We start from the raw sequence: 27127 nt of genomic DNA on the forward strand, positions 1-27127 counted from the left end.
CACTGGAAGATGGTATCAAGGCTTAAAGCATGATAGTTAAATCCCAAGGAAGAGTAGAATCCTTTAACAGTGGTCTAAGTCAAAAGGCTTCCCTAAGAAAGGTTTTGCCCAGTTTAGAAGAGGCTAAGGTAGAGTTACTTTTTGCCTAGATGGAAATTAGAAACGGCAACCAATTGAACTTTAACAGCATAAGAGAGAGACCCTACATTAAAAACTGAAGCTAAAAATTCAAGGTTAGAAGACACTTGTGCTGAAAAGGGATCCAGATCCTTGTTAAGGGCCTAGAAAATGCATCTTTTCCATTTACTATTGTAAATCCTTCTAGTAGAAGCTTTTTGAGAAGATAACAGGATTTAACAAACAGGGATAAGAGCCTGGGCTGTCTCAATGGAATTGGAGAAACTATACAGTCAGTTTGAAGGCTGTTAAATCTGGATGAGTTATACAAGTCAGGTGAGACAGGAGGTCTGGAGTGGAATTCAATATTCAAAGTGAATGCAGAAGATGAGGCCAGAGGAAGGGGAACTAAACTTGATGAGGCCAAAAAGGTGCAATGAGGGTAACTGTGATCTTCAAGTGGAATGCTTTCTGAAAACATATTTGGGAATTAGAGGTAATGGTGAGTAAGCATAAAGGTGACCAGAGGGCCACTCATGAAGTAGACCACTTCTTGATATTGGTGGGTTCAGAGCAAAGAACCTGCTACATATGTTGTTGAGCAGGAGGTGAATAGATCGCAACACAGCTGGCCCCATCGATGGAAAATCCTTTCCGCCACTTTGACATTGACAGACCACTTCTGAGGCATCAGAATTGACCTGCTTAGTTTGTCCACAATCACTGGATTTCCCCAGAATGTGCATTGCTATTAGAAAGCAACCTGGAGAGATTGTCCATTGCCACCCTCTCACTGTTTCTCAACAAAGTGGGTAAATTTTGGTTCCTCTCTACTTGCTGATATAGCAGACCACTGACATTGTCCATCTGAATGGCAACTGTCCCACATGGGAGAGCATCTTGGAATGGCATACAATGCTAAGAGGACTGCTCTCATCTCCAGGAGACTGATATGTCTTGGCCTCTTCGGGGGACCATGTACCTTGGTTTATCCTTCCCAAGCTGTGCCCCCCTTTCCTGTTGGAAGGCGTCTGTGGTTACTGTAGACTGGAGAAGAACAAATGGACAGCTTTTGGAGTGCTCGTTTGAATGAATCTAACAAAGATATCTTGCATGCTTGTGTGATCCTGACTGGAGCTGTTAACAGATGTTGAAGAATGGACCACTGGACTGAAAGTGTCGATTGAAGAATTCACATGTGAAACCTGGCCAGTGGAAAAAGGGTGATAGCTGCTGCCATGGATCCCAGGGCTTGCAAGATTAACTGATTCAGAAGAGAAGAATTTTGTATCACTTTCTTGACTTGGAATCTCAAAGTCTATTTGAGTTGAGGGAAGACAGTCTGACAGACTGTGTCCAGACGAGCATCAATCAGACTCTGGGTAGGCATAATATGTGATTTGCTGTAATTCACCATGATTCTTAGATGGATGCACAACTAGAACAAGTAAGTCCCGAGCCTGTAGAAGTCAATGCCTGGTTGGGGCAGTTAGGAGCCAGTCATCTAGGTATGGAAACACTTGGAATCTCAGCAGTCTCAAGTGAGCTGCTCCCACTGCCATGCATTTGGTAAACACCTGGGGGATGTGGCGAGACCAATGGTCAGGGCTCTGAACTGGTAATGATTGGCTCCCAGCCAGAAGTGTGGGTATTTTCTAGAACATCTGTTCGTTTTGATGTGACAGTATGCAGCCTGAAGATTTGTTGGGCATATCCAATTTTCCTTTCACAGCAGAGGGAAATTGAACTGAAACATGACCAACTGAAACTCTGAATATTGTATGAATGGATTTAATTTGTTGAGATCCAGAACTGTTCTCCAGTTCCCTTTCTTTTTTGGTAACAAGAAGTATTTTGAGTAAGTTCTGGATCCTCTCTGATCTGGGGGACCACTTAGATGACTCTCTTTCTAGCAGTTTTTTTTTTTATCTCTAGAGTCACTGCTTCCCTCTGACTAGGTAGAACATTGGGGATCTTTTTTCTTACTGGCTGGGGGGGGGGGGGGTCAGGGAAAATAGTGGAATATAATCTCTGGATATAATTCTCTGTACCCAGGAATCTTTTGTTATAGACAGCCAGGCTCTTCGATGGAGAGACAAACATCCCCTGACTGCCTCCAGGGGGGAACAGTAAGGCCCCCTTTCAAAAGAGTTGATAGGATTTATCCAGGAAGGAATTCCTGAAGCCTGGTTCTGCGGGCCACCTCTACCATGAGGGCAGTGTCTTCTATTGGAGTTCCCCCCTCTGCCCTGGGGTAACTATCCCCATGCGAGTCTTGCAAAGGACCCTGGGATTTTTGAAACCACATTTTTCTACCTCCTCGTTGATTCCTAGTGAAAGGTTTTTGAGGGGTTGAAATATGTACACCCAAAGCAAACTGGATCTTTCCCTCTTGCTCACATCTAAATAACATGTCCTTTACTTTGGGGCCAAACAAGGAAGATCCAACAAATGGTGCATTGATGAATGAAGACTTAAAGGGCAACACAAAACCACCCAGTTGCATCCAGGCATTTCTCCTAATGGCTATGCCTGAACCCGCTGCATGGGAGATCAACCTCATGGATGCTTTAGATACAGGCCAGTTGTGAGGAGATCCTATTTCTAACCTCAGAAATGGACCCAGAAATAGATTTGGCAAGTTCCTTGGTCAGATCTCATTGTAACCTCATAAAATGTGACAGGGGTAATTTAGCAACCTGAGGGCAAAGGTCACTGAACTGTACAGGTGCTTTCCAAATCTATCCAATGCCCTGGACTCTCTGTTAGGAGGTTGGACAGAGGACCTCTGTTCTGCCAGCTCTTGCCTAGTAGCTGCATCCACAATTGTGGCATTGACTGCGACTCCCTTGCTCCAGTGTGCCCGGTGTGTGTGTGTGTCTAGAATTTTGTCTGGTCTTTTTAGAATTGGCTCTGCAATGTCCAGCTCCATTCATGCCTGGTGAGAAATAAGATCTATGTGCTCATCAGATGGATTTGGGGGGGGGGGTGTCGCCCAAGAAGTAGGTGGGCAAAACCCGAAAGCTTCCAGGAACACGGATTCCTCCTGGGAGGGGGTGTCAGAGGACCGACCACCTTTGTGTTTCAGGAAAGTACAGTTTTGTACCTACCATAAATGTAGATGTCCAATAGGTATGCATCTGCAGTCATCACATATGGGTTGTCCTGCCTCAGGCAGCCCTTCGGTCGGCTGGATTCCAAAGTCTGGGTCCGGCGTCGGCTGATGTCACCCTCTCCCCGACGTCAAAGCGCCTGGGGTATAAAAGCGTCAGCCAACGCCATCTTCCTCAGTGTTTCTTGCCCCAGATGCCAGGTGCCCTCAAAGAAAGGCTAAATTTGGAGAAATGCAATAAATTCCAAACATGCACAGAAATATATATGCACATATATATATATATATATATATATATATATATATATAAAAAACAAATACACCATAATAGATAACCCCAACCAGCTATGAGAGAGGAAAGTACCCAATAAATACCCACGAGGGGAAGGAGGGAGGGTAAACCTGACTGCAGATGCATACCTATCGGACATCTACATTTATGGTAGGTACAAAACTGTACTATGTCCTTCAAGGATGCATCTGCAGTCATCACATATGGGTAGAATACCATAGCCAAACTGGGGGTGGAGGAGCTATGTAAAGGATGGTGTAGCTAAAATGCCCTGCAGGACTGCCGTAGCAAAGCCTGATCTGGATCTGGAATATAAAGGTAAATTGTAATGCTTGGAAAATGTATGCGCGGAGCTCCATGTAGCAGCTTCTAAAATGTCCTTGGTAGCTACCCCTCTTAAGAAGGCTGTGGAGGTGGCCGTGGCTCTGGTGGAATGAGGTCTAATGTTAGCTGGCACAGTTTTTCCATGAAAGGAATAACAAAAATGTATGCAATTCCCTATCCATTTTGAAATTGTCTGTTTGGAAATTGCTTTTCCTTGTGCACCAGCAGCATATGCCACCAACAGCTGGTCAGTTTTTCTGTAGCTTTTAGTTCTGTCCAAGTAGTAGCGCAACTGTCTGTGTATGTCCAGGGTGTGCATTAGTTTCTCCCCTTTGTTTTGTGGATTTGGAAAAAAGGTAGGCAGGTGAATAGCTTGGTTTAATGAGACCCTGAATACCACCTTTGGCATAAATGAAGGATTGGTTCTCAATGAGACTCTGTCCTGATGAAAAATAAGAAATGGCTGTACTGCCATGAGGGCCTGTAACTCAGATACTCTTCTTGCTGAGGTTATGGCCAGAAGGAAGGCGGTCTTCCAAGACAGGAACTGTAGTTCTGCAGATGCTGCTGGTTCAAAGGGAGGCAGAGTTAGTTTTTCCAACACGAAGTTAAGGTCCCAAGTAGGCACTGGAGGTTTCCTTGGAGGATTGATGTTTTTAATTCCTCTTAGAAACTGTCTTAGGAGAGGACGAGAAAAGACAGGTGGGTCAGTATTGTACTCTGCTGAAATTGCTGAAGCATGAATTTTAATGGAAGAGTAAGACAGGCCATTATGGAGCATTTCTGCCAAGTATTCCAGGATATGTGCCATGTTCATCACTGTCGCATCTAGGCCCTTTGTGGTGCTCCAAGTGTGAAATCTTTTCCATTTTGCTGAATATGCCTTTCTTGTGGAAGGCCTGCGAGCTTCCATGATGATATCCTTCACTCTCTTGGATAGCTTATCCTGAGGAGGAGTCAGGGTATTTTCCAGGCTGTTAGTTGCAAGGTTTTCAGGTTGGAATGCAGAGTTTTGTAATTGTGCTGTGTCAGGAGAAGTGGCCATTGAGGAAGAGGCCATGGTTTCGTGCGTGACATGCTCTTTAACAGTGGGTACCAGTGCTGTCTTGGCCAGTCCGGAGCTATCAGAATCATTTTTGGCTGCTCTGTCCTGATCTTCAGTAAGACCTTGGTCATTAATGGAAGAGGTGGAAATGCATACACTGTTAGAGTTCTCCAGCTGAAAGATAGGGCGTCCACTTTCCATGCTTGTGGGAGGTATGCTGATGGTTGTGGGGGGAGGCAAAAAGATCTATGTCTGGCCTTCCCCATGATTGTGTTATCTGTAGGAAGATGTCTGGGTGCAGCATCCATTCGTGTGCATCCATGACATTTCTGCTTAAGCTGTCCGCCAGTATATTGTCTTTTCCTGGCAGAAACTGGGATTGCAGCTCTATATTGAGTTTCAAGGAAAGTTCCCATAGATTCATTGCCAGTCTGCAAAGAGGGTAGGAAAGGGTGCCTCCTTGCTTGTTTATGTACCACATAACTGTGGTGTTGTCTGTCCTTATTAACAGGTGGCCTTGATGCAGAAAGAGTTTGAAGGCCTCGATTGCATGTATCACTGCCAGCATTTCCTTTTGGTTTATGTGCATGCGTAGCTCCTTTTGTGACCATAGTCCTTGAATACACCTGCCCTCCATGTGTGCTCCCCAACCGTGGTCTGAAGTGTCCGTTGTGATGGTTTGGCTGGCTATTGGTTTGCTGAAGGGCAGACCCCTGTTTGACTGGCTTGCTTGAGCCCACCACAGAAATTCCTTTTGTTGGCATGGAATGAGTGGGATCAAAGTTTCTAAGCTGTGACTGTGCTGAGTCCATAAACTCCTTAGGTACCATTGTAGTTTCCTCATATGCAGCCTTGCTTGTGGAATCAGAAGAATGCAAGATGCCATGTAACCCAAGGCCTGCAGGATTTTCCTTGCAGTCAGCTGAGTTTGTCTTGTCAGATTCTTGAAGTAATCCGGTAGTTGTCTTTGTTTTTCTTCTGTGAGAAAAGCCACTTGGGTGGTTGTGTCTAGATCCGCACCCAGAAAAGTTATTCTTTGGGATGGAACAAGTCTTGATTTGTGAATGTTGACTGTATATCCCAAGGCTTGCAGTAGGCGGATGGCATAATTCAAGTCCTTTACCAAAGTTTGTTGGCTGTCCGCTTGTATGAGGCAGTCGTCCAGATATGGGTATATTTGAATCCCCTGAAGTCTGCAGTGTGCAACTACTGATGCCAGGCATTTCGTGAATACTCTGGGCGCAGTAGATAAGCCAAAGGGCAATGCTGAGAATTGATAATGCTCTGAACCTGCAAGAAATATGAGGTGTCTTCTGCAACTTTGTCTGATAGGGACATGCAGGTATGCCTCCTTGAGGTCTAGAGTCACCAGCCAAGACCCCTTGCCCAGCATGGGAAGGAGTTGCTGTAGAGTCAGCATTTTGAATTTTGGCACAATGAGATAAGTATTCAGTGCGGACAAGTCGAGAATAGGCCTCCATTGATTTTCCTTTCTTGGAACAAGGAATAGTCTGGGGTAAAATCCTTGGCCTTGTTCTGAAAGAGGAACCTTTTCTATAGCTTTCATTTGCATTAAGCTGGAGATTTGTTTCAAAGCCTCTGCCCTTTGATTTGATGGCAGGTCTGGCATGCCTTTTCTTTTTGGCAATGTGTGAAAATGGAACCTGTATCCTTTGTCTATTATTTGCAGTGTCCATTTGCCTCTTGTAATACTGTACCAATTTTCTGAGAATAAGGAAAGCTTTCCGCCCAAAGGTGCTTCTAACTGAGCCCTGGTTGGCGGAGTCAAAGCAAAGTCATTGAGTCCGTCCTTGTGCAGCAGTTGAAGGTCCTGCACTACCTCTCTGGTTGGGAGGCTGCCATTGACGTCCTCAGTAGGAGCCTCTAGCTTGCCCTCTACCTCTGGCATGCCTGTTCTTGCCTCTCTGAAATCTTTCTGTGTACGGAAAGGACCAATTCTTGGTAGGCCAATTTCTGCTGAATCTTGGTGGTTGGACTTGTAGAAAATCTTTGACTGTTTGTACAGATTTTGCCTTTTCCTCAAATTTCTTTAAGACCTCCTGAGCAGTGGAGCCAAATAACTTTTGCTTTTCCAGTGGAGCATCCAGAAGCTTAGCTTTGACGTGGTCTGGCAGAGATTGTTCCTTCAGCCAAGCATGCCTACGTATGACTACACCTGTCATAGCTGACCTACATGAAGCTTCCAATGCATCATAACCACACTGTAAGAAATGGTTGCTAACCTGCTGGGAGTTATGTACCAGACCTGAAGTGATTTGCGATCTAGGGGTTCAGGTGAAGACAGCTTCTTATGCAATTCATCTAACAAATACTCTTGGTACTGTATCATATGAAATTGACAATTTAATGCCCTCATAGAAAGAGTAGCAGAAGTATACACTTTTTTACCCCATCTCTCTAAAGCCCTGGACTCCCTTTCAGAGGGGAGTGGATTCTTAGTAGTGGAAGCTGTAACCCCTTTAGGGCCCTGGGAGATAGTTTCTGGATCAGCAGAGTGGGCCTTGTAAAGAAAAAGATGCGAGTCCGGGACCCTGTAGTACCTATCGGGTTTGGCAGGGGCCGGAGGAAGAGTGTCAGGGGTTATGCTAGACTCAGAGTACACATCATCAATGACAGTCAAAACAGGAGGAATAGCCAAAGGTCTATGCTGAGGTAAATGCAGAAAAGTTCTTAATCTTTTCCTGGAAACAGAGAATTCCTGGCCCTGCCATTTGAAATGCTCTCTCATAGTGTGAAGGGTCTCCCCGAAGAATAGTTCTTCAGGAGGGGAGGCCGAGGGGATTGATTCCGCCGCATCAGAATCCTCGTAGGCCGAAAAAGCCTCCTCCTGGTAGTCCGAGAGAGCAGAGCCATCAGTGGCCTCCTCTGAGGAGTGGGGATCAGAGGGCTCAACCCTGGGCCTTTTGTCTAGAGGGGGTTGAGTGCCCCTAATTAAGGAGATAAGGTCCTCTGCTAAAGTTAGAATCTGTGAACTGGTAGAGGGTCCCTGAGGAATAACCCTGGGAGGCATAGCTTTTGGATGTTTAGCAGCTTTAGCCCTGGTGAAAGCCTTTATGGACATGGATGCAGGAGGCCTAGCTGCACCACGTGCTGGTGTAGTTTTGTCTAGAGGAATGGTGTCGGAACTTTCCAAGATACCAGTTTCTGAAGGAAATTCAATAACCGACTCAGCATGGGCCTCCGGGGCCGAGGTTGTCAGTTGAGCGGTTTCGGGGGTCGGAAGTACCAAGGACTCTGTTTCAGCCGAGACACTCACGGTAGGCCTGGCCGTGGTTTCAGCCGAAACCGCGGCCCGCATGTGTCGGTCCTTGTCCTTCCGTTTCTTTGTTAAATGTGAAGTCGGAGTCTCCGACAGCATATTGTATGAAAAACTAGCCCCAAAAAATTCCTCTGCAAACTCCGCCCGACGTCTAAGAGTGCGTCGGTTGAAGGAAGCACAGGCTGAACAGTGGAAATCCTTATGAGGTATTTGTTTCCCACAAGTTAAGCAATTATTAACTTTATCTGACATCGGCTGAGGCAAGAAAGAGTCCCCAACGGGGCACTTAGCTTTTGAAGTCTTCGGTAGCTGAATTACAGGAGCTGGCCGACCGGCACTTGCGAACTGCTTCTGCTTCGGGCACCACGCGGCAAGAAAGACTGGGGAAGATGGCGTCGGCTGACGCTTTTATACCCCAGGCTCTGACGCCGGGAGAGGCGACATCAGCCGACACCGGACCCAGACTTTGGAATCCGGCCGACCGAAGGGCTGCCTGAGGCAGGACAACCCATATGTGATGACTGCAGATGCATCCTTGAAGGACATCTCCAGGATGTCTCCTAAGGAAACATCTTCAGGTGGAGATCTGAGGGGACCCCTTACCTCATCAAAATCGGTGTCCTCTGTGACAGATTCCTGAGGGGAAACTAGGTGCCTCCTCTCTTCTAAAAGACTTCCCCAGTAAGGTGTTCTGGGGAAGTATCAGAAGAGATGATTGTCCTGATGGTCTGAATGGAGATTAGCTAGGGCTGGCTGTCCCACTGGAATGGCTGGATGAGGCTCAGCACATAGGACCAGGTGAGGCAAAGTGGTCTAATCTGAGGGCAGCAGGGGTGCCCCTACTCTAGACAGCGAGAAAGTCTTCTCCACAACCTCAAAGGCAGAAGATGGATGTTCTCAAATCATCGGCTCCTGCGACCTCACCAGCACTCCACTCGAGAAAGGAGTCCGATCTGAGCTGTCTAATGCAGAAGGTCCAAGGAGAAGAGATGGCGCCAAAAGCTTTGGAGTTGATTCCAGCCCCCCCCCCCTCGATCCAGTGCTGACACTGGCTGTAAAAGTCTTCCAGTGCTGAAAGGCTCAGAGTAGGTTGACTCGGTGAAATCACCGCAGGCAAAGAACAGCTGGACTTTGGATCTAATGAAGTCAACCCCAGAGGTCTCGGAATCAACGGCTCATACAGTGGGTTAGATCAGAGGAGGAGATACCAAAGGGGAAGTGCACAAAGGATGGCTCGCAGATCTGGTGGGAGTCGGAGCTAGGAGTACCCCCATCTGGATCTGCGCTCTGAGAAACTTCCCCAACATCCTATCCACATCGACATCCGTTAAGCTTCAGGAAGATCTAAGAGATGATGTGGTGGATGGAGGCCTGGAGCACTTATGTGGAGATCCCTCCAGGGAAAGAGAAGGGAGCCGTGAAGAAACTGGATCTGGTAGGAATGGAGAAGTACGTATCTGAGGAGATCTAGGTTTTCAAACAGTCAGATACAACTTCTTGTATATATGTACCTTCTTTTCTTCTGGAGCTTTTCTCCCTGGGCCTCTACTGAAAAAGGACATGTATCCAGCTAGACTAGCCCAGTCAACAAATGTAAAATAAAATAAATAATAAATAAATAAACTTCTTATGTATCTTAGGAAGAGGCTCCGATGAAGAAGTTGATGAGGAAGAACAGTCTAGAGACCTCTTACAGGACTCAGTTTCCCTGGTAGCAGCCTCCGACTTACCCGTCAGATTTTTGGCCAGGGGTTTGAGCCCCAGCAACTGAAGAAGTAGAGTACGAAGGAAGAAGGCCTCTCAATAATTTATTGCTCTGATCAGTCAAGTCTCTGGAGTGAAATCCACAACAGACTGAACAATCCACATCCAAGTGTGCAGGGCCTAAACAGTATAAGCATTCAGTGGGGGCATCTGAGTTAGGAAGCTTATGCCCACAGGTAGCGCCCTTTTTAAATCCAGCTGGCTTGTCAGCCATTGCTGTCTAAAAATACTAAAGATAGGAAAGCTTTTTTTTTGTGAAGGAAAAGGGAAAAAAGTTAGCAAAGGAAAGAAACTACCAACAATGGTAGAAAAGAAGTACTCAAATGAGCAGACACAAGGCAAAAAGTACCAACAATGGTACTTCAAGTAAGTACTGAGAAACTGAACGGAAAAGAATAGAGAAATCCAGTTAAAAGGACTAAAGGTGAGAGGTAGGAGAATTAGAAATATAACATAAGAAATCTAAGACAAAAACTACAAATGGTTAAACAAAAAGTACAGTTTTGTACCTACCATAAATGTAGATGTTCGAGGATCCCCATTGCTGCAGTCCTTACTATTGGGTATAGTCCGCGTCCAGTCGGCCCGAATACCAGAGTATAAGGCTGACGTCGGTCAGGGCGCATTAGACTGACGTCAGTACGTCAGGGTACTAATGCGCATGACCGACGTCATATCCTCAGTCTTTTCTTGCCCCAGATGTCAGAAGACCCTAAAAAGACAAGGCCCAAAACACCTGCACCAAAAATATGTACAATATATACAAGAATATATACAAAAATATAAGCATGTAACCTCACCTACACAACCACCCCAAACACAGAGGGAAGGAGGGAGGGTAATTGGACTGCAGCAATGGGGATCCTCGAACATCTACATTTATGGTAGGTACAAAACTGTACTATGTTCTTCGCTCCCCATTGCTGCAGTCCTACTATTGGGTAGAATCCCAAAGCAGAGGTAAGGGAGGCTGGCAAATCATAAAGAAGCAGGAGCTGACAACATGCCTTGCAAAACAGCTGTGGCAAAACCAGCCCTAGACTTAGAGTAGATAGGAAGGTGATAATGCTTAGAGAAAGTATGCACTGAACTCCAAGTAGCTGCTTCCAAAATATCCTTAGTTGCCACCCCTTAGAAATGCTGTTGAAGTGGCAGTAGCCCTAGTGGAATGAGGCCTAATCCCAGCTGGAATCTCCTTGCCATGATGGGAATAACAAAATGCAATGCAAAAGCCAATCCACCTAGAAATAGTTTGTTTTGACACAGGCTTGCCCTGTGAACTCAAAGCAAAAGAAACAAACAACTGCTGAGACTGCCTGAAATCCTTAGTCCTGCTTAAATAATAACGCAATTGCCTGTGTACATCTAAAGTGTGCAAAATCTTTTCCCCTTTATTTTGGGGGTCTGCATAAAAAGTAGGCAAATGAATAGTTTGGTTTAAAGCCACACTAGAAACCACCTTAGGCATAAAGGAAGGATTAGTACGTAATGATACCCTATCCTTATGGAAAATCAAAATGGCTCTACTGCCATAAGGGCCTGCAACTCAGACACCCTTCTTGCAGAAGTAATAGCCAACAGAAAAGCAGTCTTCCATGACAAGTATTTCAATTCAGCAGTAGCCGCAGGCTCAAAAGGTTGTAGAGTAAGTTTTTCCAACACAAAATTGAGATCCCAAGCAGGAGTAGGAGCTCTACGTGGGGTCTTATATTCTTTGCCCTCTAAGAAACTGCTTGAACAAAGGGTGCGAAAACAATGGTGGGTCACAATCATAGTGAGCTGAAATTGCTGCAGCATGAATCTTAATGGAAGAGAAGGACAAACCTTTGTCCAATAACTCAGTAAGATATTGAAGAGCCACACTCAAATTAGGCTCAGAAACCTGCAAATTCTTTGCTGTACTCCAAAATAAAAATCTCTTCCATTTTTCTGCGTACACTTTCCTTGTACTAGGTCGTCTAGCTTCCATAATCACATTTAAAACTTGTTGAGGAAGTTGAGACCTGCTGTGTTTCAACACAGAATATGCCAGGCTGTTAGATGAAGAGAGTGAAGCTTGACATTGAGCAGATGACCATCCTTCTGAGATAACAGATGAGGAATCAGAGGTAAAGGCCATGGAGGCTTCCTTACCAGACTCCGTAGTAGTGGGTACCAGTGTTGCCGAGGCCAATCTGGAGCTATCAAAATCATCCTTGGCCTGTCTTGTCTGACCTTTAATAGTACCTTTGGAAGAAGAGGCAGAGGAGGAAAGGCATACACATGAAGGTTTTTCCAACTGAAAGACAGAGCATCCACTTTCCAAGCTGTGTGATGAAACCCCTTTGTGCAATACTGTGGCAGCTGGTGGTTTAGAGGAGAAGCGAACAGATCTATGTCTGGAGTCACGCATGACACTGTCAATTTTGAAATACATGAAGATCCAGTTTCCACTCGTGGGGATCCATGATTTGTCTGCTTAACACATCTGCTAAGGAGTTCTGTGCTCCTGGCAGAAACCTTGCCTGAAGAGTTAGTTGCAAGCTTAGCGCAGTCTCCCATAAAATCATTGCTTGCCTGCATAGAGGATAAGAATGTGTTCCCCCTTGTTTGTTGATGTACCACATGACAGTTGTGTTGTCTGTTAGAATCAACACCTGCCCTGGAAGAAGTAACTCCTTGAAAGCCATTAATGCAAACTGGACTGCTAACATCTCCTTCATGTTGATATGTAGATGCTGTAGTCTGGCAGGCCACTTGTCTTGTATCCACTTTCCATTTAGATGAGCTCCCAAGCAATGTCCGAGGCATCTGTCGTTAAAATCTGACTCGCCTCTGGCCGGGTCACAGAGAGTCCCTTGTTTAGGTGACATTCCTGAGCCTACCATAAAAATTCTTTTTGAAGGCAAGGTATTATTTGAATGACAGTGTCCAAATCCTGGCAGTGCTGTGTCCATACATTTTTGAGATACCATTGTAGCTTCCTCATATGCAGTTTGGCATTGGGAAGCACCAGAATACAAGATGCCATGAACCCTAATGCTTGAAGGACTGTCCTTGCAGTCAGCACGGACTGATGAGATAGTTGATGGAAGTAAAGTGACAGACTCTTTTGTTTGTCCGGGGTTAAAAGGCCATCTGGGCTGCTGTATTCAGTCTCACACCCAGAAAGCACATGTCTTGAGAGGGTACTAGACTAGACTTTATTTCGCTCACAGAATACCCTAGGCATCTTAGCACTGCTATAACATATTCCAGATGCTGTAGGAGGTCTTCCTTTTCTTGAGCCAGAATCAGGCAGTCGCCCAAGTAAGGATAGATTTGAATTTCTTGAAGCCTGAAGTAAGCTATCACTGGAGCCAGAACCTTTGTGAATACTCTGGGCAGTAGATAAGCCAAAGGGCAATGCAGAGAACTGATAATGAGAATTTCCAGCTCGAAACCGCAGATACTTCCTGCAACTTAGTCTTATAGGCACATGAAGGTAAGCTTCCTTGAGATCTAAAGTTACCATCCAGTGATCTTTGCCCAGCAGAGGTAAAAGCTGTTGTAACGCCAACATCTTGAACTTGGGAATGTCCAGAAAAGTGTTGAGGAGAGATAAATCCAAAATTGGTCTCCACGTGTTCCCCTTCTTTGGTACTAGGAACAGGCGAGAATAAAATCCTAGGCCCCTTTCTGATACAGGGACTGGCTGAATGGCCCCATCCGAGTAACTGAGAAACTTGCTTGTGAGCCTCCTTTCTTTGTGGAGGAGGAACGCCTGGCATGCCTTTGAAAGGGGCATTGTATGGAAATAAAATCTGTAACCGTGGTGAATGATATCCAACACCCATTTGTCTTGAGTAATTAAATCCCAATTTTCTTTGAAAAGAGACAGTCTTCCTCCCAAAGGAGCTGCCAGACGAGAATCTACTGGCAGCTGAAAAGACAGGTCATTGGGTCTGTTTACGAAAGGACTGACCCCTGCCCTCACCAGAAGTCTGAGCAGGTGAACTCCCTGTTCTAGGCCTAAAAGAACCTTGAGCCCTGCCCCTACCACGCCTAGACCTACCCCTAGACTGGGAATCATAAGCAGGATATGTCCACCCCTTAGCAGGCCAATTTCTACTAAACTTGGTGGCTGCACCTGCAAAAATCTTTAACAGTTTGCATAGACTTAGCTTTGTCTTCCATTTTCTTTAAAACTGCTTCCACAGGCGATCCAAACAACACATCAGACTGTAAAGGAGCATCCAAAATCCTTGTCTTAACATGCTCAGCTAAATTCTGATCCTTCAACCAGGCATGCCTGCGAAGAACAGAACTAGTAGCAGCCACCCTCGAGGAGGCCTGTACAGCATCAAAACCACATTGCAAAGAATGCTTACCCACTTGTTCAGACACATGAACCAAATCCAGCAACTCTTTACACTCAATACCTTCCGCCAAAGCATCCACCTTAGATTTTAATTGTGAAAGGAGATAATTCTGATATTTTAGCATGTGAAACTGACAATTCAACGCTCTCATGGCTAGAGTGGAAGAAGTATACATTTTCTTTCCCCACCTATCCAAAGCCCTTGCCTCTTTATCAGTGGGAACAGGATTTTTAACCACAGAGGCCTTAACACCTTTAGGCCCTTGAGAAATAGTTACTGGGTCCGCCCTTGGACTCTTAAACAAATACTTATGAGCTTCGGGCACCCTATAATACCTATCAGGCTTAACAGGAGCAGGAGGCAAAGAGTCAGGGTTCAGTGAAGCCTCTGCAAAACATCTTCCACCACATTCAACACAGGAGGAATAGCTAAGGGCCTATGCTGGGGTAAAACAAGAATTCCCTAAGCCTTTTCCTGAATCAGAGTAATCCTGGCCTTCCCATTTAAAGTGCTCCCTCATGGAATGCAGAGTCTCTGAAAATGAGAAATCCTCAGGAGGAGAAGCTGTAGGAGTGGAATCATCCACATCAGAATCAGAATAAGTAGGATACTCCTGCAAGTCTTCTGCAGAAGACTCTGAAGCCTCTGAACACTGTTCAAAACTATCAAACTCCGGTTCCACCCTAGGCCTCTTATCAGGCGGGGGCATAGAACCTCTAATCATAGTAATCAGATCTTCTGCCATTTTAAGCATATGTTTCTTAGGTACAGAACCCGAAATGCTAGGAGAAGCCCCCACTGAAGCTGAACTAGGCCTACCTCTCAAAGAAGTTTTGGCAACAGAAGGAGAGGCTCTAACTACCTTGGGAAGAGAGGGAAGAACAGTTACCTGAGAAGCCCCTCAGCCTGGCCTACCTCCTGAGAAGGCACATCCTGTAACAGTAAACTTTCTGTCTGAGACTCCATGGAAACTCCTGGCAAAACGTCTGGCTCCACTGAGTTTCTAAAGAACCGACGTCCGGGACTGCCGGTTCATCAACCCTAGGCTTCGCTGTTTTGTCCTTGCGCTTAACGAAGCGGCCGGAGCATCCGACGGCATTTTATAATTGCAACGCTTCCCAAACACTAACCTGGCACAGTCTAACCTCCTCTTAATAGTGCGTTTGTTAAACCTAGCACAAGAGCGCAACCAACAACGCCGTGCTCAGGCCCTAAACAAGGTATACACAAGGTATGGTAATCCCTATGAGGTATCTGTTTCCCACAAGAAATACAGTTATTCACTTTTCTGACATCCGGTTAAATACTGAGGCAAGAAAAAACAAAATGTTCCCAACGGGTACTTAGCCAACTCTGTTTCGGTCTGAAACTCCGGTTTCGGAAATATTTCAGAACGCCAACCTGCACTCGCAAAACTGCTTCTGCATCGGACCATGCGGCAAAAAAGACTGAGGATATGACGTCGGTCATGCGCATTAGTACCCTGACGTACTGACGTCAGTCTAATGCGCCCTGACCGACGTCAGCCTTATACTCTGGTATTCGGGCCGACTGGACGCGGACTATACCCAATAGTAAGGACTGCAGCAATGGGGAACGAAGAACATCTTCAAAGCTCAAGAACAATAGGATCAGAGTCTGAAGATGAATGGCAGTAAACGAAATATGGGGTATGTTAGGTTGGCGGGGTGTTATGGGTAAAGGAAGGAGCTCTTGAGCTTTGGATCCGATCATCTATCAGAAGTGGCTGAGTCGGATCAGAGTCTCAGATCTGAACCCATCAGTTGAGGAATGAATGAAAAGGACATCAGATACATATATATGCAAGTTGCTTATAAGACAGTTTTTCAATGTTGTTTTTCCATACCTTTCCAAAGACAGGTTTGCAGCTTTTACTTTCCTTAGCTCTTCTTGGACTAGCTGCTTTGCTCGTATTTCTGCATCCAGTGCTGACTGCAATTCCAATCTGGCTGACATATCCAGCTTCTGACTACGTCGCACCTTCCATAGTGGGTCCTATGAAGCAGACAGCACTAACTTAATAATGGCTAGGAAAGCTCTGTCAGTTCCCTGTTAAATAATCAGGTTATAAATAATCAAATATAGCCAACGACAAACTAAACACTTGATAGAAAAAATAAAATGCTGTGAACAAGGTGTATAAACTGGAACTGTTTATTAATAATCAGGATGTAAAGTCATCTTTTTACCCAAAGCTGTTAAGTGAAACCCGGACTGCAAAGCTTGGACAACACACTCATATTCCACATTTTTGGCTATTTTATCTTTTAAAATCCCAAAAAGGCATGCTTACTAAAGCCCCCATCTGGAACCCTCCAAAATGTACCAACACTTTGAAAAATAAACAGCGATGCAGAATAAAAACAGTGAATTCTGAAAGTTACCGTTACACCTTTTAAGTATTTTTTTAGTGTGTCTGTGCTTCCCACCTCTTCAGTCTTAACTACATTTATTAAATCTGTGATTATAGCATGTCTCAGTGGGCAAATTACTCTGATGTACTGCATTCTCTAACTTGGTATAGTTCAGTTACATTCTCACATACACGACTGCTATTTAAGGATTTCCATTACTCTAAGAATTATAAATATGGCCCCTGAAAATTAAACAGGCTTTTAATGTGAATTAAAATTATCACTAAAAGAGTTTACAGACTTCTTCACCAGCTCACTGTTGATGTTGCCAAACTGTTCAGTTTTAGGGAAGTCTAACATCTAGGGTGATGGAAAAACCACAACCTTGTCCACTTTACAGCACAGCTCCCCCTCTAAACAATAATTTGTTCTAAGGCAGTCAATCAAAGGAATTTAAGAAATCTGACTGGTAATGGAATATTCCTCTGTCTGATCATAATCTTCTAGAGATCAGTGTGGAAGAGCCTGATTAACTACTGATAGCCTAAAATAAGGTTAGCAGTGGAGTTCTAAAGCATTTCTCCTTACTTTATGTAAATGGTCCTTGTCTGGGAGGTATGAAGCCTGCAATCCATGGATACAACAGCAAAGAATGGAATGCCACTAATGAACCCACCTGCTTGAGGACAAACTTAAAATGGATGAACCGTGGGATGTTTACCAGATTAAGTTTACCCATAAGAAGGCAGCCAGACTGAGTCACAGTGTTGACAGCATTGATGAGCTAAAAAAACTACTTCAAAATTATAATAATAAATGTAGGTGTGTGGCCCAGGAATAATGCTGATTAATCCTCAGGGAGTAAAGCCATGGATGAATATGTAGGAGAAACAGCCCTGTACATGGTGTTACACGGAGTTATTCTTGGAAGAACACAGGTATACTGAGATGATTATGCCAGTTTTTGCAAGACAGAAAAGTACAGCCCTCTACCTCATAATAGGTTATCAGAGAGCAGAACCTTGAGCTGTCTGATCTGTGAGTGAGCAAACTGAACTTTAAGAAGGTCCAATGGGATGACTCTGAGAAGAAACCGGGAGAACACATCCATGATGGACACATCCTCCTCCTTACCCATAACCCAATTTTAAGCTTCAAAACAATTTACTACACAGGGTGACCAAGGAACGGTGTTGCTTGTTTTTCTCTAACATAGATGACAAGCAGGCGAAGTATTTCGTTTAGATGCTTTAATACATAGAAATACATCAGGATGGATAGCAGCATCATAAAATGCAAACAAACCGGCTAACAGACAGACCTTGCATACATACATGCTTACATCTCAACACTTTACTACAAAATGGCAGTCTTGCATGTGCTTAGTATTTATACACGTGTGCAAGCCCTTGGAAAACTTCTTAAATGTACATATCCACAAACACACTGATCTACAAATGGTATGACAACTGCTTGTACCTAAGCCCTTTAGAGAGCTGGTGATGACACTGGCACATAGCCACACTGTGGAGGAAACAGCTGGGTATGGACAAAACTGAAGTCCAGGTTTCAGCCAGACTGTAGGGGATCATGAAGGAAACAGCTTTTGTTGAAAACTCCCCAAGTGCCAAAAGGCAATTTCAAATCCTGGTTTTAAGAGCCCACTGACACTTATGTCCATTATAGATATTGTGGGTCCTTTGGTCAAGTCCAGTAATGGCTACCAATATATTCTGATTACAATGGATTATGCTATAACATAACCTGAAAGCCATCCCTTTTTGGAAGGGTAATTCTAAGGCTTCAGAGAGGAAGTTAGTTTAATTGTTCTCTAGGGTGGGCACAGATCCCAGAATTCTTTAGAACATCTGTCTACCATCCACACACTGGCAGCATGGTGCAATGATTTAATAGGACACTGAAGAAAATATTAAGGAAAGTATTATAAGCAGATTTAAAAAAATAGGGTCAACTATTTCTGTATCTCTTGCTTGCCATCTGTGAGGTTCCCCAAGCCTGGTTCAGGCTCTTTGACCTAGATGACGGGAGACACCATAAAGGACTATTAGACAGAGTTCAGAAGACATGGGAAGAGGAGGAAAAGTACAGTTGTGTACACTTACTATAAATGTAGATGTTTGAGTGTATTCACTATTGCAGTCATCACATTTGGGTTATCTGCCTGCATGTAGCCCTCAGTCGGCCTGAATACCAGACTCTTGGGATTTCTGTGTTGGATACTGTCGCTTCTTCCATGACGTTAGGATGTCAAGGGTATAAAACATGCAGCAGACACCATTACATCGTTTTTTCTTTCCCCAGATGTCAGGAGCCCCACTAAATAGGAGGCAATTACATGGTGTGGAAAACCCCTAGCAAAAAGCAAATACCAATGATATAAGGTATGCCAAACAAAAAGGATAGGTAGAAGTAAAGAGAAGTCAGGGGGCTGGAGGGAGGGTAATCAGGACTGCAACAGTGAATACACTTGAACATCTACATTTATGGTAAGTGTACACAATTGTACTATGTTGTTCGCGTTTCTCTGTTGCAGTCATCACATTTGGGTTGATTCCCAAAGCTGAAGATGGGTGGAGGCAGTCAAGAAGCATTAGGGCTGTCAAGCAGGCCCTGCAAGACTGCTGTAGAAAATCCAGCTCTGGATTTAGAAAGATAGGTAAGTGGTAATGCTTGGTAAAGGTGTGTACCAAGCTCCAGGTTGCAGCTTCCAGGATGTCCCTGGTAGGGACTTCCCTGCGAAAAGCTGTAGAGGTTGACGTAGCCCTAGTGGAATGTGTTCTGATACCCTGTGGGGCATGTTTCCCATGAAGTTTGCAGCAGAAATGGATGAAGTGTGCTATCCATGTAGAAATGGTTTGCCCTCTGCCCCTGTAGCAAAACTGACTAGCAGCTCGTCAGACTTCCAGAAAGGTTTAGTTCTGTCCAGATAGAACCTAAGCTGCCTGTGCACGTCCAAGGAGTGCAGGATCCTTTCCTAGTCATTTTGTGAGGATTAGGGATAAAGGTTGGCAAATGAATGGATTGATTTAAAGCCACACTAGACACCACCTTTGGCATAAATGATGGGTTAGTCCTGAGGGAATCCTGTCCACATGGAAGATAATGAAGGGTTCCACGGCCATAAGGGCCTGCAATTCAGACACTCTTCTTGCTGAAGTGATGGCGAGAAGTTCCAGGAGAGGTATTTTAACTCTGCTGAAGCAGCAGGCTCAAAGGGTGGAAGTGTGAGTTTTTCCAGTACAAGGTTAAGGTCCCAGGCTGGAGTGGGAGCTCTCCTGGGGGGTCTTATATTTTTGGCTCGTCTCAAGAACTGTTTGACCAGAGGATGAAAGAAGAGGAGTGGCTCAGTATTATAATGAGCTGAGATGGCTGAGGCATGAATCTTAATTGAAGTGAAGGATAGGCCTTTGTGGAACATTTCTGTTAAATTATCTAGTATATGAGGAAAGCTGGTCACATTTGTGTCCATTCCTTGAGACTGGCTCCAAGAACAGTATCTTTTCCACTTTTCTGACTAGGATTTTCTAGTAGTAGGCCTTTTTGCATCGTGGATGACATCCAGCACCTGTTTACGGAGGGTTCAGGGAATGAACCAGGTTGTTAGGTTCAGGATTTGTAACTGAGGATGCAAAATCTGGCTCCCCTGCTGGGACAGCAGGGAGGGGGTGTGAGGCAGGTGCCAAGGTGGCAGTACTGTCAGACTGTGCAAAGGTGGGTACCAGTGCTGGCGTGGCCAGTCTGGTGCAGTCAGGATTGTCCTTGGCTCGTTCTGTTTGGTCTTTAGTAGAACCTTCGAGAGGAGGGGCAGAAGGGGAAAGGCATAGATTGTGAGGTTTTCCCATGTAAAGGACACAGCATCCAATTTCCATGCTTGGCCGTGGGAAGTTTTGGTGCAATATTTACTCAACTGAAAGTTCTGAGGGAAAGCGAAGAGGTCCGCCTCTGGTGCCCCCCCACCTGTGGATCAGCAGCTTGAATGATTTGGGTTCCAGTTTCCACTCGTGCGGGTCCATTAGATTTCTGCTTAAGTCATCTGCCACTGGATTTAGTTTGCCTGGCCGGAATTGAGTTTGCAGATGCACTTGGTTGCTCAAGGCTGTGTCCCACAGAGCCATGGCTAACCTGCAGAGTGGGTAGAAATGGGTTCCCTCGCTTGTTTATGTACCACATAACTGTGGTGTTGTCTGTCTTTATCAATAGTTGCCTGGAAGAATAAGGTACTTCAAAGCTGTCAGAGCATTCTGTACAGCTAACATTTCCTTTGACTGATAAGCAGGTGCATTTGTTTTGGGCTCCATTTGCCTTGAATACCTTGTCCTGCCATGTGAGCCCCCCCCCCATCCATAGTTGATGCGTCTGTTGTTAGGGTTTGGGCAGCAGGGGGTAGAGTGAAAGGGAGTCCTTTGTTGTGGTAGCAGGCCTCTGCCCACCAAAGAAACTCTGCCCTTAGGCAAGGAAAGACAGGGATCATTGTTTCCAGGTCCTGAGAAAGTTGACACCAGAGACTTTTTAAGTACCACTGATGTTTCCTCATATGCAGTCTTGCATATGGAATTAGTAGAGTGCAAGAGGCCATGAACTCTAGGGCTTGCAGTATTTTTCTTGCAGACAGCTGGGGTTTGGTGGCCAGTAGATTGAAGTAGCTTGTCAAATACAATTGTTTTTCTGGAGTGAGGAATTCCACCTGGGACATTGTGTTCAATCTTGCTCCTAGGAATACAAACTGCTGTCTGGGTACCTGATGTGATTTCTTTTCGTTGATGGTGTACCCCAGTGAAGTTAGATGTCTCTTTACAAACGTCAAGTGCTGGAGTAGCAATTCCGGACTGCCTGCCTGAATCAGGCAATCGTGTAAGTATGTGTAAATTTGAATTTTTCTCTGCCTGCAAAATGCAATGGCTGGAGCTAGTCATTTTGTGAATACCCTGGACGCAGTAGATAAGCCAAAGGGAAGTGCAGAGAACTGATAATGCATAGAGCCCGCTCTGAAACGTAGGTATATTCTGCAAGATTCCCTTATGGGGATGTGCAGATAAGCTTCTTTTTAAGTCTAGGGCGGCTAGCCAGGAGTCGTTGGCTTGCATAGGAAGCAGCTGTTGGAGAGTAAGCATCTTGAACCTTGGAATCTCCAGGAAGGTGTTGAGAATAGACAGATCCAGGATAGGGCACCAAGAGTTTTCTTTCCGGGGTACCAGAAACAATATGGAGTAAAAACCTGGTCCCCTATGCTTTGCTGGGACAGGCTGAATAGCCATGATACTGATAAGAGAAAGTACTTGCTTTTGGGCCTCTGCCCACTGGTAGGAGGGAGGTCTGGCCATCCGCTTGGGGTTGGCAGTGAGTAGAAGTACAATCTGTATCCCTGGGATACAATGCTCAAGACCCATCTGTCCTGGGTGATGTACTCCCAGTTTTTTGCAAGTAGGGCAAGTTTTACTCCTAAGGGTGCAAGTACTTGGCTTGGAAGAATTACGGATAAGTAATAGTGAGATTTTATCATAGGATGTTGGCTTTCTACTCCCCATTTTAGAGGTGGGAGCAGTCCATTGCTTAGATCTGTGCATACCCTGATACTGTAATCGTGGTGATATACAGCCCCCTAGGTTAGGACTGAGAAGATCGGGGAGGGACTGGAAAGGACCAGTTTTTAGAAGCCAATGCCTACTGAATCTAGGTGGCTGTACCTGTAGGAAATACTTAACAGTTTGCATAGATTTAGCTTTTTCCTCCACCTTTTTGAGGACTTCTTCTGCTTTATTGCCAAACAGGCGTTCTAGATTTAGTGGTGCATCTAGTAATTTTGCTTTGACATAGTCTGGCAAGATATGTTCCTTAAGCCAAGCATGCCTTTTAAGAACAGACCCAGTGACAGCAGCCCTGCAAGATGCTTCTAAGGCATCAAAACCACATTGCAAAGTATGTTTTCCAACTTGGTTAGCAGAATGCATTAACATGTGTAAATCTTTATGTTCTGCACAATCAGGAATCAGCATCATTTTCTGTTTAATTAGCTCCATAATATGTTGCTGATACTTTAACATATGAAACTGGCAATTTAAAGCCCTGATGGCAAGAGTAGCAGAGGTGTATATCTTCTTAGCCCATCTGTTTAAAGCCCTAGCGTGCCTGTCCGAAGGGGTAGGGCTTTTGGCTATTGTAGCCTTAATGCCTTTAGGTTCCTGGGAAATGGTCTCTGGATCCGCAGTACGATTCTTAAAGAGAAACTTGTGGGAGTCAGGTACTCTGTAGTACCTGTCAGGTTTCCTGGCCGCTGGAGGCAAGGTATCAGGATTAAGGCTGGATTCCAAGAAGACATCATCTACAATCTCCAGAACAGGGGGAATGGCTAGAGGCCTGTGCTGAGGCAAGTCGAAAAATTCTCCGAGTCTCTTTTTGGTAGTCCTGGCATTCCCAATGTAAATGCTCTGTTAAGGTATGCAAGGTTTCGCCAAAAAAAAAAAATCATCTGGAGGGGAGGCAGAAGGGATGGAATCCTTTGCATCTGAATCCTCATAGGTAGAAAAGGGAATGTCCTGGTAATCAGAGGGAGCAGAGTCATCAGGCTTGCGTTCTGTAGAATCAGAAGGAAAATCAATCCTTTGTCTTAAAGAGGGGGAAGGCTGGCTTCCCCTAATTAAAGTTATAAGGTCATCAGCCATTCTAAGCATTTGTTTCCATGGCATGGGAGCTTGGGCATGCACTTTGGTCGTCAGTCTTCTAGGCGAAGTGCGAACTCTGGGCCTGAGAAATTCGGTAGTTTTAGTCCAAAACAAAGATGTCGGTTTAATGCGAACACCAGAAGGTTGGAATACACCCTCAGAAGCCGGTGCCTGCACAGCGGCTCCGGACCCATCCAAGGTAGAGACATCCGCAGGTTCCATAGTAGAAAAAGCAACTTGCGGCATACCGGACTCCGAAAGGGTCTCAGCAGAGGCCTGCGAATCTGTAGAAGCGGGTATCAGGGGCTGCAAAGGCGCCTTACTGAGTACCGGGCCTATGTGGTCTGTCTCTGTCTTTATCCTTACATTTTTTCAGAAGATAGTTAGTCGGATGGCTTATCGAATCCATTTCAGAATACGGAAAACAAGAGCTAAAGAATTCAGCAACAAAAATAGCCCGATGACGAATAGTTTGGGCGTTTAACAAGGCACAAAACCGACAGTGAGGAACATCGTGGTCTGGGCCTAAAGAGAGAACACAGTAAGAATTTTAATCTCTGTGAGGTATTTGCTATCCACAGGCAAGACAATTAACTTTTTCTGACATTGGTTATAGTAAGAAAAAAGGATCCCCAATGGGGTACTTATCTTTTAGAAGACTTCGGGTCTGAAACTCAAAAAACGAAAATTTCAGGAGGCGGCCGACCGGCACTTGTGAACTGCTTCTGCTTCAGACACTGCATGGCAAGAAAGACTGATGTAATGGCATTGGCTGCATGTTTTATACCCATGCCATCCTGATGTCATGGAAGAAGCGACAGCATCCGACGCAAAAATCCCAAGACTCTGGTATTCAAGCCGAATGAGGGCTCCCTGCAGGCAGAGAACCCAAATGTGATGACTGCAACAGTGAAACACGAAGAACATCTCTGTTTAAGATGGCATTACAGCCCTACAGCTCCTTGCAAAAAAGGCTGAAGACCATAATGAGTACATGGACTGGTCACAAGCAACCAGCTGGGGCTATATTACAGAGATGCCAGAAGCTAGAAGTTTCAGATTGAAAACTTGGTAGTTACAAAGATACTATTCGCCAAAAAGTACAGTTGTGTACCTACCATAAATGTAGATGTTAAGAGTGTATTCACTGTTGCAGTCATTACACTTGGGTTATCCTGCTGGCAGGCTACCCGCAGTCGGCCTGAATTCCAAAGTCCTGGTCTGGCGTCGGTTGCTGTCGCCTCTTCCCTGACGTCAGTGCGCCAGGGGTATAAAAAATGCATCCGACGCCATTTTCTTCAGTTTTTCTTGCCCCAGATGTCAGGTGCCCCCAAAAGGGTATTATGATCATAAAAAAGCATGCACATAACCTTCATCTACAAGCAAATACACCACATAGGTTGTATAGAATAGAGATGTACAGATAAGTCCCAGCAAAGAAAAAGGGGGATGGTGGAAGGGCAACCTGGACTGCAACAGTGAATACACTCGAACATCTACATTTATGGTAGGTACACAACTGTACTATGTTCATCGTGTTTCACTGTTGCAGTCATTACACTTGGGTTGAATCCCAAAGCTGAGGTTGGGTGGCTGGGCCTAAATAGAGTTTGTCGTGGCTATGAGGCCCTGCAGAACTGCAGAGGCGAAGCCTGCTCTGGATTTAGAGTAGAGAGGTAAATGGTAGTGCTTTGTAAAAGTGTGCACTGAAGTCCATGTGGCAGCCTCCAAAATGTCCTTGGTTGGTACTCCTCTGAGGAAGGCTGCTGAAGTGGCTGCTGCTCTGGTAGAATGTGGCCTAATGCCCTTGGGCACTGATTTGCCATGTTGTGAATAGCAGAAATGAATGCACTGGCCTATCCATTTTGAAATAGTCTGCTTTGAAATGGCTTTTCCTTGCGATCCTGCAGCATATGCCACTAAGAGTTGCTCAGTCTTTCTGAAGGCTTTAGTTTTGTCCAAGTAAAAACGTAGCTGTCTGTCCCCCTTATTCTGTGGGTTTGGATAAAAGGTAGGCAAATGTATGGTTTGGTTAAGAGCCACACTGGACACTACCTTAGGCATAAATGTCAGGTTTGTCCTTAGAGAAACCCTGTCCTGATGGAAAATAATAAAAGGTTCCACAGCCATTAGTGCTTGTAACTCTGAGACTCTTCTTGCTGAAGTTATTGCTAGGAGAAGAGATGTTTTCCATGATAAGTATTTTATCTCTGCTGTATTGGCTGGCTCAAAAGGAGGCAGTGTGCGTTTTTCCAAGACAAAATTGAGGTCCCATGCAGGTATTGGAGCTCTCCTTTAAGGTTTTTGGCCCCTCTGAGAAACTGTCCTAGCAATGGATGAGAAAAAATAGGTGGGTCTGTATTGTAATGAGCTGAAATGGCAGAGGCATGGATCTTAATTGATGAGAAGGATAGGCCTTTGTCCAGCATCTCAGTTAGGTATTGCAAAATCTGAGGAATATTTGGTACAAGCGTGTCAATTCCCTGAGCTTGGTTCCAAGCACAGAATCTCTTCCATTTTTCTGCATAAGATTTTCTGGTGCTGGGCCTACTGGCCTCCAAAATAACATCCATAACTGTTTTAGAGAGAGGTGTGCTCTGAATGACTACATTATCCATCATTCAGCCAGATTTAGGGTTCTGCGTTGGCTGTGCAGGATCTGATTGTTCTGTTGGGTCAGAAAATGAGGTATTAGAGGCAATATCCAGGCTGGGCCTTGGGACAAGCTCTTTAGCAATGGGTACCAGTGCTGGCGTGGCCAGTCTGGGGCAATCAGTATCATTTTTGGCTTCTCTTGTCTGACCTTTAGGAGTACCTTGGAGAGGAGAGGCAGAGGAGGGAAGGCATATACTGTAAGGGCTTTCCAGCTGAATGAAAGGGCGTCCACTTTCCATGCTTGCTTGTGCTAAGTCCGAGTGCAGAATCTCTGTAGCTGGCAGTTGTGAGGGGAGGCAAATAGATCTATGTCTGGGCATCCCTATTCCCCTGTTATCATGTTGAAGATTTGTGGGCATCCCCATTCCCCTGTTATCATGTTGAAGATTTGTGGATCTAGTTTCCACTCCTGAGGATCCATGAGGTTTCTGCTTAGTTCGTCTTCCAAAGTATTTGTCTTTCCTGGCAGGAATTGTGCTTGCAGATGTACTTGATAAGTCAATGCTGTGTTACACAAAGTCATGGCTCGTCTGCAGAGGGGGTAGGAATGTGTGCCCCCTTGCTTGTTTATGTACCACATGACTATAGTATTGTCCGTCTTTAACAGTAGTTGTCCTGGATGGAGTAGGTCCTTGAAGGCTGTCAGGGCATTTTGAACAGTTAGCATCTCTTTTTGATTGATATGAAGATGCATTTGGTTTGTGGGCCATGTGCTCCAAATACATTTTTCTGCCATTTGCGCCCCCCAGGCATAATCTGATGCATCTGCTGTTAGTGTCTGCCTGGCAGTGGGTAAGGTGAATGGCTGTCCCTTGTTGTGCTGACAGGCCTGTGCCCACCACTGAAATTCCTATTGCAGGCAGGGAATGAGAGTAATTACTGTTTCCAGGCTGTGGCAATGTTGAGTCTAAACACTTTTTACATACCATTGTAGTTTCCTCATATGCAGTCTTGCATATGGAATTAGTAGAATGCAGGATGTCATGTAGCCCAGAGCCTGCAGAATTTTTCTTGCAGATAACTGGGTCTTTGTTGCCATGTTTTTGAAGTAAGAAGTCAGTTGCCTTTGTTTGTCTGGCGTGAGATAAGCCATCTGGGCAGTTGTATTTATGCTTGCACCCAGGAATATTATCTCTTGAGAGG

At 45.0% G+C, this 27127-nt stretch overlaps 1 protein-coding gene across 1 annotated transcript in view; it reads right to left on the minus strand.

Moving 5' to 3' along the window:
* The window catches only part of LOC122803905 (serine/threonine-protein kinase MRCK beta-like), a gene marked incomplete in the record, with an annotated part of 2302169 nt that overhangs the window by 488927 nt on the left and 1786115 nt on the right, over positions 1-27127 (minus strand). Inside the window, 1 exon segment of the mRNA XM_044073588.1 lies at positions 16142-16290. Within this exon segment, the coding sequence (XP_043929523.1) occupies positions 16142-16290 (149 nt within the window).

Source organism: Protopterus annectens, chromosome 6.part0 (assembly GCF_019279795.1).
Source record: "Protopterus annectens isolate FY-2018-M chromosome 6.part0, PAN1.0, whole genome shotgun sequence".
Lineage (NCBI taxonomy): Eukaryota > Metazoa > Chordata > Ceratodontiformes > Protopteridae > Protopterus > Protopterus annectens.